Below are 13,644 nucleotides of genomic sequence, written 5' to 3'. Positions count from 1 at the left end.
AAAACTTCACACCACCTGTTTTAGGGCATCCTAAACCCTGTGTGTCCCAGTACACTTGTATTGTTCTGCTGCAAGGGACTGTGGGAGAGGAGGGAGAGCAACTGGCATTTCTGACATGCACCCTGCAAACCCATGTTCTGGAGTACATGCAAAAGCATATCTCTGAACTTTTAGTATCCTCGTTCTTTTTTTCCAATGTTTTTAAATGATGGGTTTAAAAATCAGACAGAGACAGAGCGGTACTTTATGCTCAGCCTCCACTTTAATTAAAATGACTGTTCTGAGGGGGTTTTTTAACCTCCTGGATTCAAGACAGTTGTTATTACTTGAAAAAGCAATTACGCTCTGATTCATTTTTGCAATGAAGCACCCACAGCTTCTTAAATTTCACAGTGAGCCAGGCACATCCACGGGTAGTTGGCTGGACTAGAGTCCAGATGCTGTAAGGAAAGTAATAAAGGCCTGTTTAGCAAAACATAACATGACACCAGGGTAGGTTGATTAATTAAAATAGCTCACAGAAGTTAAAATAATACAGATTCCAAAGTGAGACTCTGCACAGGTTTGTATGGGTGAGGGGGAAAAAAAGCACAGAAACCCCACCAGTGTCCTTAGGCAGAGTGGTGGTTTGTCAGGCATCTCCTGTGCCTTTTCCTGCAGAGCTTGTGCACTCACAGATGCTCTGTCCCTCACGGTGTCCCCTGCAGCTTGTTCCTGTCACCCCCTGGGATCGGCTGTGCTTCCCCTGGGCCCCCGCACCTTCTGCGACCCCAGCACCGGTGACTGCCCCTGCAAGCCCGGTGTGGCGGGGCCCCGCTGCGACCACTGCCTCCCCGGCTACTGGGGCTTTGGAGCCTATGGCTGCCGCCCCTGTGACTGCGCCCGCAGCTGCGACCCCCACACCGGCGACTGCCACAGCAGCAGGTGAGTTGGAGGGTCCTGCCCCCCTCTCCCAGCCTCGCCATACCTCCATGATCTTCCTTCCAGGGAAGGCACTATTTATGCATGGCACGCAGGCTGAAAAATATCCATTGTGAAAAATATTTTGGGTTTGGTATGGTCAAGAACTGGGGATAGAATGGTAGGTGAGGCTGAGATTCACCTGGGTGCCTGGCACACCACGGCAGGGACCAGTGATGTTGGATTTTTTGCTCTCAGTGGTGTTGTTAATGTATCAGGTGTTTTGCATAACCTTCACTGTTGTTTCTCTCCACAAGCAAAATATAGGTCTCAGTGATATCTGAGTTAGCAGACAGCAAAGGCTTAATATTGTTGCTGTTGTAACTCAGCTTAGGTTGACTGGGTTGGACTTGGAGTCAAGCTCTGACTTTTAGAAGACAGCAGATTTTAATAATACCCCACACTCCAAATCTTATATGTTGCTTCTTTTTACCACACTGGGGATATTTATGGTATATAAATCCCTATAACATATTTTAAACCCAAAATGGATTCATAACCCACTTTGACAACACTCAGACTGTTCACTTTCCAAAACTGCCTCTTGAATTTGACATCATCAAGACATGCCGTCACATTGTGTGTGGAGGACGGGTTGGTAGTGGCCCTGCTTTCTGCTGGCTCCGGGAGGAAGGTTGACCATCTCCCTTTCCCCTCAACAGCTCAGATGTGACCTGGCACAACGAAGCACCTCCTTTCCAGGCAGTGCTCAATGAGAGCGAGCCCACCTGGGGCTGGGAGGATGAGCAGGGCTTCTCAGCACTCCGACACTCCGGTAGGACTATAGTTTTATATGTGTTTCACCTGCCCAGTTCCTCTCACCATTCTTTTGCACTGGCATGTAGCTAGCACCCTGGCAGTTGCAGGAGGGGATGGACATCCGCCCACTAACATGTGAGGGAATGTCCTTGTGACCATCTCCTTCCCCTCCAAGAGCCAGAGGAGCCTTACGGCTCATCCCATCTGTGCGAGGACATGCAAACCCATGAGGCAAATGCTGCATGCCGAATGCCTGCACTTAGCATTGTTGGTAAGGCAAGAATTTGCAGTCCCAGCTCTGATTTTCAAGGTTGAATACCCTCATTTCTTTACTTGACCATCATGTTTTAAAGGTATCTTTATATTCACTAGAACTATTACATGTTGGACAAACCAGCAACTTTATTTAAAGGGTGGGGTTTACCACTTTGCTGGCAGGTAATTAGGAAATTTCTAAATCCGAATTTATTTCCATGATACCCACAACAATTTTGGCATCAGTTGCAGCTTATGATGCAATTTGAAATGGTCTAGCATTTCAGCTTCAGCTGGGGAGGTTATTTACCTCCTGTGTCCCTAGCCTGCAGGAGGTGGGTGCTATGTGAGCTTGGTGCAAGGCAGGTTCTCCCCACAGCGCAGCATCAAGCTGTCCTGCCTTGCAATCACTGCATGCAAGCAGGCAAGCGTCATTTCCTCCATTTTCAGAGAGCGGCATGATAAAATCTCAAAGATACAATAATTGAGTTAATTGAGGGGAAAGCTCCATCATTTGTCTGGGCGACTTCATTTTAAACGTAAATAAGTATATCATGTTATTCTTTGTTCTAAGATCACGGAAGTCATTAATCTGCCTTAACCTCTGCAACATTTCCTTTTAAAATTTTGTCTGGTACATTACGGTGTGGAAAATACCGCGTGTTATTTGCATCCCCAGGCAAAATAATAAGGCCTTTGTTTCCCTCCTCTTCTAATTGTAAACAAGGAATAATTGTCCCTGGACTAAGACTGTATATTCACTTGGGATCTGAAAATAGTTGCGAATTGCTTTTTTTTGCATGGGGCTTGTGGGCCACTTGAAAAACCTCTGACAAGTCCTGGGCCCTGCTTGTGAATGCTCCTGTCTTTTAAGTACAATCCACAGCCATTTGCTTTCTTCTCTTTCCTCAGGTAAATGCGAATGTAAAGAGCAAGTTTTAGGGGATCCCAAGGTCTTCTGTGGGATGAAGTACACCTATGGTGAGTTGCGGGTGAGGGGGCTGTAAAGGGAAGTGCTGCAAGGCAGTGCAAGAGTGCATGTAAAGCATGAGAGATGCCACTGCATGAACTGCTCCATCCTGGCAAACCCAAGGGCTACTTAGTCTAAGGGCATGTCTTTGACCTTTCCAAAATATATAGACATCATGGTGCCAAGTCAAGATGGGCAAAGCATCTTGCTTTGTTCCCCATCTCTCTTGCTACCGAAATACCCTTGTACCAAAATCATGTGAGGACAAGAGCCAGAATTGTCCCTGGGAGGTTGTCTGGGTCCAAGACAGACTATAAAGCACTGTTACCGAAACAGATCACTGAAACACTGTCCGTAGACCAGGTGCCTCAATCATAGTCTAGAAATCACCGTGTCTGAATGACACCAAATGTAAGGAGGGATGGTTATCACCACAGAAGGCACTACATGGAGAAAACAATTCAGGCAGCCACTGAGAACTTCCCTCTGTCAACAAAGTTCAGCTATTGCAATGGAGTAATCTATGTCATCTGTGTGTCTCTTGGATTCAAATGAACGAGAGGAGGAACTTTGTTTCCCAAGACCTCTCTGGTATGTGCCAGCGAACCGTCTCCTTCATACTGTAGCAGAGCAAGGAATGCTCTGTGCAGCACTCCCTTCCTTCAGTATTGTAGGGGTCTCTCGCACCTGTTTTATCTCATACCGAAGTTGAAAAGGCACAGAGATAACCCACACCTCTGCAGGCTGCAGAGCAACTGACAAAGGGGAGCTCAAGGGGCTGCCAGTTGTTGAAATATTGCCCTGGCTTAGTGATATTAGGAGAAAATCTGATTCTGCTTTACTTTTCTTCCTGGTCACAGTGACTGTGTTTAGTCTTGCAAAAGATACAAAATGAAAAAAAGGTACAAAACCCCTAAGTTCATAAATCACACCTAAAGTGCACTCAGGATTCCCTCCCTTTCATCACTCAACATGCATAGGTGTCAGCTAAACTGGAGAGACAGATGAAATACAGGACCAATCACGAGCTCCAGGAGGCCATTCTGTGAGAGGTTGCCCTGAGCTTCCTAATGTGTGGTGCTGAATAAAGCACCACCATATGGGGATGTCTTCCAGTGTTGGCATCAGCCCGGTCAGATGGAGGAACTGAGCCCTGCACCTCCACCACATGGGCTCAGTAGTAGAATGCTACATGGTGGGAGTGTGCCTGTGGGTAACTGTGAGCTCAAGGTACTCCATGTTTTGCCCCAGTCTCCACCAACATCTCGTTCTCCTCCACTGTATTTGGATTTGGCAGTTCTGCAAAGTGGGAAGACCAGCACCAGAGTGAAATGACAGCAGGTCCTCACACCCCTGCCTGCTGCCTTGGCTGCTCAGGCCAAGGCCAGCAAAGCCTCCAGGTCCATCCCTAAATCCAGCTGATTTCCAAAAGTGCTAAGAAACCCAAAGTTTTTGCTGAGCTCAGGGAAGAAATGGGACCTTCACAAGCTTTGAAAATCAGGTCATTGTACCTCTCCTGCTGCCCATGTGGCAGGTCCACGGGCCATGGCCAAACCAACCCATCAGCATTTCTGCCCTTGGGTATGAGGATGTATGTGTTCTGTTGGAAGCTTAACTGATCCCAGGCTCCCCAGCAAAGAGTACTGGGCTAACTCTGTTGTAATGAAGCAATTTTCCTCACTGCTTCACCCAGACACCTGCATTAGACCAGGAAAAAAAGAAAAAAAAAAAAAAGAGGGAGCACTGTAAATAATTTGTATATGCCTGTTTTGAATTCCTGACTTTCCAGTGATCAAAACGAAGATCTTGTCAGCTCATGACAAAGGCTCCCATGCAGAAGTTAATGTGAAGATCAAGAAAGTCTTGAAATCTACAAAGCTGAAGATCCTCCGGGGCAAGAGGACACTCTACCCTGAATCATGGACTAACAGAGGCTGCACTTGTCCCATCCTCAATCCCGGTAGGTTTTACTCCCTGAGCAGTACATCTCCACCACATTTACACAGATTTCATTCCCACACCTCTGTCACCTCATGCCAATGACCTGAGATTGCAGCCTAGTGCTGCTTAAAAATTATTGGCTGTTCCATCACTTAGATTCCAACAGCAGTCTTCATCAAATTGGAATTCATAAAGAAAAACTTGTAGCATAGTAACGGTCTTTCAGTTTTACCAGTCTCAGTCTGTTCCCAGATGGAGGGAGGTGCACATCATGCCACAATTGCATGACAGATCTTCCAGAGCTAAAGCTAATTTGAATCCATAAAAACACATTTAAATCTAATTTGAGTGATGATATTGTACTGAAGTTCTAATCTAAACTCAAGGGAAGATGTCTCTTTGAAAGTAACACTAATTTACATCTACAAAATTTGGAAGATATTCTCTTGTGCAGTGACATGAGAGCTCTGCAATTTTTTCTCATCTTCTTTCACTGAAGTGAGTATATCCAGTGGGGGCTGAACAGTGTGTGCAGACTCCGGTATAGACAAGGACATGCAGATTCATGTTTTTCTTCCAGAGAGCAAAACTAAGCTCCAGCTGGTACACCTTACTTTACAACTCCAAGATAAATCAACAGTTACCAACAGGTAAAGGATTTTCTTTCCGTAAGGTGCATACACCACTTGGAAATCAGCAATCGAAGCGCTGACTTCGGTACTGAGACATCCCTTGTGTGCAGCATTAGAAACTTCTTTTTGGGGTAAAGGGCTGTCTGTGAAGCTGGATCATGCAGAAAGGTTACTCACTGATGAGGTGTTTGCAGTCTTCTTTCATCTCCACTGGAGTGACTGTCTAGTTTTGAAGGCATGCTGCCAAGATAGCGCACCTGTAACTATGAAGTCTTGTCAGGTGCAAAGGTTGGATGAATCAGCAGCATTAGGCAAGGTTCTGCTATTTAAGTGCCATAAGACTTTGGATATTGCTAGAACACCATAAATCCATAATCAAATAGCTATAGCTGTTTTATTTTTCTACATGCAATGGAAACACAAGACAGCCCAGATGCAGCTGCCTTAATATGAACCTGGAGAAATGCTGTGGAAGCTGTCTGAAACCAAGCATGCAGGGCAGCCCCACGCCTAACACCCAGCTTTGCCACTCCACTAACTTTAGAGGAGCTTCACTGATTTTCCCCAACAGATGAAAAGATAGCAGTAATCACAGAATCAATTAAAATCTCTTAGACAGCAGGAGAAGGGTGGATATGCAACTGTCTTTAGGAATAATTCAGGTGTGTGACACATCAGGTGTTTCTCCCTTGTTACTCCCTTGACAGCTGTCATGATTTACATTGCAAAGCTTGGTATTGTATTGAAATGCAGCTGCTGGTCCTGTGAGTATAAATTAATCTCAGCCTTCACATTGAAAAGAAGCCGTGAAGTTCAGTGCTAATAGGAAACTTGAAAACATAAATTGAGTGCATCTTTAAGATTCAATAATTTCAAAGGGGGGGCGGGGAAAGATCCCAGGTATTTTTTAAAAACTCAGTATTTTCTTTAGCTACCACAGTAATTTCTGAGTGGTTGGCAATGCAATATTAGCATACTTAACCCTCTATCAGAATAAGAGTTTATGACCTCCAGATGAATAAACCAACAATAGCTGGATGAAAAGTCAAGCTGATATTAAACAATTCTCTGACATATAACTATAGTGGAAATCACATCTCCTAAAAACATAAAGGAGACCAAAGATGAACATAAAAGTAAGACAGATGTGGTTTTATGTCTTCGTGGGCTGTTTTCAGATTATAAACATACTTAAGTTCCTACAAGGTGAGTCTCTTCACCACCCTTGCACACCTTTCCCTCCACACACACCCACAGAGGCAGGTTGGACTTCTGTGGGGACACTGAGCTGAAAGGTTTAAAGGTCTCAGCTGTTTGCAAGGGAAAAGAAGACCTTCCCCTCCTTGGCTCTGCCAAGCACAGACACAGGTAGGCAGAGAGTTGCCTGCCATTTGATTCATTTTAATTTTACTCTTCTGTAGCACCAGGTTGCAAATCTAGAAAACCCTACAACAGTCAACAACCATGGCAATAATTGCTTGCTCTCTGAATGTGAATACTGCATTTCTCTCTCAAGGGAGGTAAATTTAGGAGCCCTTGAAAAGTGATGTCTTATAAAAGCTAGATTGACATGGCCAAAACTAATGTCTTGCAAAGGGTGATGCTGCCATACACATATCCTGTGTTTACTTGGCAGAAGAGAGGATGTGTGTGCCCAAAAACTGAGATGAAGTAGATAACAAATTGTACTGAATTAAAACAAAACATCCTTGACTTTTAACTAGGAGTTAAAAGTCTTTAGTCTGAACTGCAGAATGAAAACTCGAGAAAACACGAGCAGACTCCCTGCCAGGATGAAGTGGGATGACTGAGAGCACATGGGGAGACTCATGTCCCCATGCTAGTTCATACTGCCACATTGTGCTCCCTAGACTGGGGTAAGAAGGATTTGGTACAGAAGAAGTCTGATGCTGGCTGCACCCTAAGTGTACTGCAGCAGAATGCTGACCCTGGCAGGGAGCTTCTCCTGCCATGGAAGGGATTATCCTCTTTGTTATCCCCGTTTATGCCACATTTGCAGCTCATTAGGCTGTTTGGATATATAGCAGTGTTTATTTAGCTAATTTAAGTCAAAGTCTTTGCTCTGTCCCTCTGCTTTGCAGTTATTACCTGATTCCAAGTGCTCTATGAGTCATGCCCTGAAAGTTAAGCGCAGACCTGGATGCCTGGGGCAAGCAGCAGGGCACTGTTGGGACACACTCCAGCCCTTTCTGGCTGCTTCTGGACACCACATAAGGCTTCGTCAGACCCTCCTGTCGTATCTCTAAAACATCTGGCAGAAGCAGAAATTAGCAGGTCTTTTCAGCGTGACTGCCACCCCTTCAGGCTCTTCTAGGGTGCTTGTGCCAGCAAATTTAGTGTTGCCTCTCGTTGGGGTCTGGTGTGCCTTTGCCTCCAAGGGACCACTGGCCACTTTGAGCAAGACACCAGGCACTGGGCCATCCTGCACTGTTCCAATACTGGAATTTGCTGAACTTACCAATTTCCACACCCAGGTGTATCCAGGGAGATGTGAGGCTGCCAAATGAAGGTAATAGCAGTTCCCGAAAAAGGTATAAAAATTTGCAGAGTTCAGTTTCCATTTAAAGTCACAGTTTGGATACTGCATCTCACTGACAGATAGCCACAAGGGTCATTTTTCCATAGTTACTGATAGAGCTATAGATATACAGATATATATGAGAAACAATATGTATATACATTTCTTTGTATAAGTGCTTTTTTACATGGGACTAGATATCCAGGCTGACTTTGCAGTTCAATAGGCCTCTTAAGCATAGTACTGTGCAGTCCTTGACAGCTTTGCTGCTTTGCAGGCTTGGAGTATCTCGTGGCAGGACATGAGGACGTCCGAACAGGCAGACTCATCGTCAACATGAAAAGTTTTGTCCATCAGTGGAAGTCGGCTCTTGGAAGAAAGGTCTTGGAGATTTTGAAAAGAGACTGCAACTAGATGTGTGCAACAGTCTAGGGCATTTCTTTATGCACAAAATGCAACACCCTTCACAGAGAGAAGACCTCTAGGATGAAAACTGGAATGTAAGAAAATAGTGCCAAAATGTGTAGTGAGGCATTCAGAGTTGTAGGCGCTGTCTAATTTAACCCTTTCTAGCCAATGTTCATTCACTTGCCTGTAGCTTCCTTGTCAGGGGCTCACCTGAGCCCAACTCATCATTATGTTGAGAGAAATGGAAGGGCAGATGCTTGTCTTGCTCCAATGCAATGTTGGAGTAACTCCTATGAAGCCACTGATCACCCAAGACTAAATTGCCACCCTGGAAGAGCTACAGATGAGAAGTAAAACACCACTTCCAGTGCCCACCAGTGTGGATCTTGAGTGACTTCCAGAGGCTCCCAGAGAATGCTGTGGGGAAGGCGATGGCCACAGCGGCAGACAGGCGCTGGCAGCAGCATGGCAATGATGACCACTCTTTAGAAACACCCCCTTACAGGTTAGGACATGGCACTCGTCAAAGAGCATTGGATGCCACTTGCTTTTAACCTCTTCGCCCTGCTGAAGGTTTCATGGGCTAGATTTTCTGCTGATGGTGTTGAGGACGGAGTTGCTGCACTGGATTGAATCCCTCTGCCTTGGCACAAGTGTGATGTAGGGCAGAGGCCAGCTCTCGGCCCACTGCCTGGCTGCAGAGAAGAGCCAGCTCCAGAGGGTGCAGCATCTCTGAGCTTTTGTCCTTGAAGTGTTAAAAAATGAACCTAGCCCTAGTGTAAATATTTCATTGTATAAAGCACTTTACTACCTGCCACTTCACAGTGCGGGAAGTCTAATTGTATTGGGGAAAGAAGAGTTTGAAGGTAGCATGTGAAAAAGTCCCTGAAACAGAAGCACTCCTGAAGACCCCTCTCAGTTGGATGGTGGTATAAAGGGAACGGCCAGCCTGGCACTGGCCACTCAGAATATCTGAGGATGCAATCTGAAAGATAAAGTATTTGCACTGAAGTCTCAGCTTCAGACCAGCACTTGGACCCCATGGACAGGACTCCAGCAAGACTTTGTAAACAGTGTGAGAAGAAGAGACTTTGAGATAAAAATGCAATTGCCAGAGGAGTAAAACTCTGATTGCAGGAAAAGGATTGGATGCGGAGAATGGAAAGGACTTGCATTCACATATCACAACCCAGCGATTCATGGTGGGCCTGGATTTTATTTTATTTTTATGTTAGTATTTAAAACTGAACATTTTATTTGTTTTCTTCTGTGTTATTGTTTGCAATATATATGGCCATTATACTTCCTCATTAACACCAGTATGAAATATAGCACAGTTTACTGCAGTTTTCAGCACTAAAATATATCCTTTCTGTAAAGCATCTTTAAATCACATTGCAAAGTGTATTTTGTTCATGAGTGTGAGGGGAAAGAAAAGGAAGACATACAACACCAGAAAAGTCACAAGTCTACCAATCCACTATATGTGTGTATTTTTCTTTCAAGGTCCTGTGGACTCACAAAAAAAATGATACTATTTTCTTAATTTGTTTTTATATCTCATGTATGTAATAAATATAAAATGATTTAAGTATCTTCTCCTGTTACTGCTTATGCCACCGGCAGTGAGGTCTTCATGCTTGTACTAAAGAGCACAACAGAGATAGGACTGTGTGAGGAAAAGTCACTGTGGGGGATATTTTCCTCTCTGGAGGTGGGTAATAATCAGCATGTGGTAAAAAGCCAAGCAGCATGAATGGCTCACAAAAATCCTATTTCAGCTCTTATTTTGGGAGATTTATAAGCTCTTCTCATAAGAAGGGGAATTGTGCCTAAATACTTTCAAAGCTGGCCAGATCCTTGCCTCACACAGGCTTGATGGCTGAGCTGCAGAGCAGATACTTAAAAAAAGCAAGTCGAGGATGGCAGAAATAAAGCTTGCTCCCTTATATTTGAAACATTTGAAGCTATAAAGGGAAAACAAAAGGCTGTGGGAAACAAGTGCTATGGCAAAAGGTCTATAAAAATATTTCAGAGTGAAGTCAAGCATCAGAAATTAGTGGCCAGGGGGTCAAGACATAATCTGCAGCGTGGGCAGCAACGCCCCATGTGGGTGGTTAATCAGTGACTGCCAGGGCACCCCACTGTGGCAGCACCCATCTCCCTGGAGGAAGAGAGAGCAAGGAAAGGCTCCTCCTATGGCAGCATTTGGAGACTAAGAGCATCCATTATCTCTTTTGATTTGAAACTGGGGGTTTACCTGCTTGACATATTTTTAGCTTCATTTTATTGCTATTAAAAATATATTTGCAATGGCTAGTTAATTAATGTGACTTTGTGAAAGCTGGAGGGTGTGAGCCCTCAGTTCCAGCCAGCTTGAGCACGTAGGAAACCAGGAAACCAGGATGGCTCCAGGAGCAGATGCTGCTTATGGCACCTTGTCTGACTCCTGTCCTAGCCTTGGAGCTGGGCACTGATGGTTTTATGGAGGAAAGGGATTAGCTTCCATAGGCAAATCTGCCCATGAGAGATTTCTGTAAGGGGATTTTGGCTGGAAGGGTAAGTGTCCCATTACCAAGAGCAGATAAGCTGCATATCACAGCATCACAGAATGAAGTAGGTTGGAAAGACCTCTGAGGTCATTGAGTCCAAGCTTTGACCAATCACCACCTTACCAACGAGACCATGGCAGTAAGTGCCACATCCAATCAATTCTTGAACACCTCCAGGAACGGTGATTCTATCACCTCCTTGGGCAGTCCATTCCTATGTTTAACAATCCTTTCTGTGAAGAATTTCCTCTGATATCCAACCTGAACCTCCCCTGGCACAACTTGAGACCATTTCCTCTTGTCCTGTCACTAGTTGCTTGGGAGAGGCTGAGCCCCACCTCTCTACAGCCTCCTTTTGGGTAGTTGTAGAGAGCAATAAGGTCTCTCCTGAGCATCCTTTTCTCCTCATCTCCCTCAGCTGCTCACCATAGGACTTACCATCCAGACCTTTCATATCCCTCTATCCATATGAGATCACTTCACAGTGATGGTTAGCCAAGACCTTCTCAGCAAGAAGATCTTATTTAGACAGGAAATCTTTGCAACTCAGTGAATTAATGGAAGCAGCCTGCCTGATTTGTCTGTGAAATCCCATCTGTTATGTGTATAAGAAGAGGATATCTCTGTCTGCCCACCTAAAAAGTAGATGTATTGCTTACTGACTCCAGGAACAGCAATGCCTTGACCAGTCCTTTTGCATGGCAAAAATCAGTGGCGGGAAAATCAACCCAGTGGCAGCAGCACCCACAGAAGAATCTTTTCTTCCAGAATTGCCCCTCTGGCCTTACAGGCAAGAATTGCTGGTGCAGGCAAAGCTGGCAGCTTCCCAGAGGCCAGACTGTCCTCTCTGGATTGTGCTGTTCCTGTCAAGAGGGAAGCAGAGGTGGGTGCCAGGTTTTAAGGGACCAAAGATGGGAGTTGCGACAGTTCTCCCTAGAGCATCCTCATGCTGTCCTTATGCCTCACGTGCACCTAAGAGCTAGTACCTCCCTGCTGCTGAAAGAAGCATAGTGGAGTCTTCAACAATCCCTGTTTCCAGTCCTGGAGATAGGATGTAAGCAGTGGCCAAGTGTCAGAGCTGCCTGAGCCCCTGTGCTTCTGTCTGACAGCATTGCAGGAATGACTCTCAGTTGGTGACGTGCTTGGGTTGGCAGAGGTAAAGCAGATGTGTTAGAACTAGCTGACACCCCAACACAGACCCTAACTATACACAGCAATACAACCCCTCCAGTATAGCAACATGTGACCTTGAACCTATATTCCCCTAAGGTACTCACAGGACACCTCTTTCACTCTTTCTGGTGGACAGGAGCATTCCACTCTCTGGCACATGAGCTCTCAGCAGATGCTTTGGCACAGAGAAGGGAACACCCTGCCCCAACTAGCTTTCAATGCCTCCTTGCCAATGTTTTCACTCTCCAAGGCAAATCCTGTGCCATAAGTATTGTCAGGACCAAATGCATGCTCCTACACTGTGTGAGTGAAGCTTTCTCCACTGTCCTCTGCCACCACTGCTATTGGTGGAAGAAAGCAGGATAAGCCACCCATATCTGTCCATTAATTTTCAGTAACCTGAAGCCGGGTGCTTGGAGGAACCTGTATTCAGAGATGTCCCAGAGAGGTGGCCTTACACACCCTCCTCACCAGTAAACATCTGGGTGAGTAAACAACAGGGTGATGCCACCAGCTGTGCAGGGCCTGCGAGATGGGTACCTCTGTCAAGCCCATTCATCAAGAAGCAGGAGGTGACCAGACAGAGGTGTTTAAGTGAAACCTCTGCTTTTATTCTGTTGAAGACCGCTTTTTTCTTTGAACCACCTCAACAGACATTACCCATGCCTACAGACTCTGAGTGCAAGCAGGAATGGTGGAGAAGCCACCTGCAGCCCCAGCCACATCTGCCCCTGCAGCCACAGCTGGCCATCCAGCAGCACATCCCCCATCTCACAGGAGGTGCTCCTGACAAGGCCTCCTCCGTCCCAGACCAAGCCCTGTTGGGCTGCAGAAGCGGTCTACCCTTCTTGGTCTACCCTAGAGAGGACTTGGGGCTGTGCCACCTGTATGTGCATGGGGACTGTCCAGTCAGCCGTTGCTCACCCCAGAGGAATGCAATCTTCCAGTTCCAGTGGAAAATTACAGGCATGTTTAATATAGTTGCTCCGTCAGGCTAAATCTACTGGGATATGACCATGTTGTTGAAAATGACTGAACATCTGGGACTACAGGCCTGCCTAAATGGAAAGCCGAGCTGGTATGGGTAAACATAACAACTTGGGAACAAATAGCTGCAGTGTATTTTTTTTTATCTTTATTTTTAGTTATTGTATTTACTTCAGTATCAACACTGGATAGAATAAACATCTCAACAATGTCCAGTGGCTGCTGCCCCAGTATCCAGAGGAGCTATCTTTCTGATAAGGCAGGAGGAGATCGGCTGCCTGTGGGCCTTCTGGGCTGATATGTTGATTTTTCGATGACGGTGTTTCCAAAGCATGCCCTTGCCGTGGGGTCACAGCTTCTTGCTGCTCTTTTCCCACAGTTCAGCATAGAAACTTCATGAATGCCTTTTATTGCTTCAAGGGAAGGCGATGAGCCCTCAGCAAGTGCTCAATCCTGCAGCCTGGGGAC

The 13,644-nt window shown here is 45.6% G+C and overlaps 1 protein-coding gene across 3 annotated transcripts in view; it reads left to right on the top strand.

Annotated features, from left to right (window-relative positions):
• The window catches only part of NTN4 (netrin 4), a 43,250-nt gene extending 33,195 nt beyond the window's left edge, over window positions 1-10,055 (top strand). For all 3 annotated transcript variants that reach the window (XM_051784058.1, XM_051784060.1, XM_051784061.1), the window contains exons 6-10: window positions 708-924; window positions 1,623-1,735; window positions 2,887-2,955; window positions 4,734-4,904; window positions 8,334-10,055. In XM_051784058.1, the coding sequence (XP_051640018.1) occupies window positions 708-924; window positions 1,623-1,735; window positions 2,887-2,955; window positions 4,734-4,904; window positions 8,334-8,470 (707 nt within the window). In that variant the 3' untranslated portion in view covers window positions 8,471-10,055. The remainder of the gene's footprint in view (window positions 1-707; window positions 925-1,622; window positions 1,736-2,886; window positions 2,956-4,733; window positions 4,905-8,333) is intronic.
• The last annotated feature ends 3,589 nt before the right edge of the window (window positions 10,056-13,644 follow it).

Source organism: Manacus candei, unplaced genomic scaffold (genome assembly GCF_025592945.1).
Source record: "Manacus candei isolate 608988 ecotype Guabito, Panama unplaced genomic scaffold, ASM2559294v1 h1tg000018l, whole genome shotgun sequence".
Lineage (NCBI taxonomy): Eukaryota > Metazoa > Chordata > Aves > Passeriformes > Pipridae > Manacus > Manacus candei.
The sequence above is the reverse complement of the archived record's forward strand: the minus strand, read 5'-3'. Positions and strand labels throughout refer to the sequence as shown.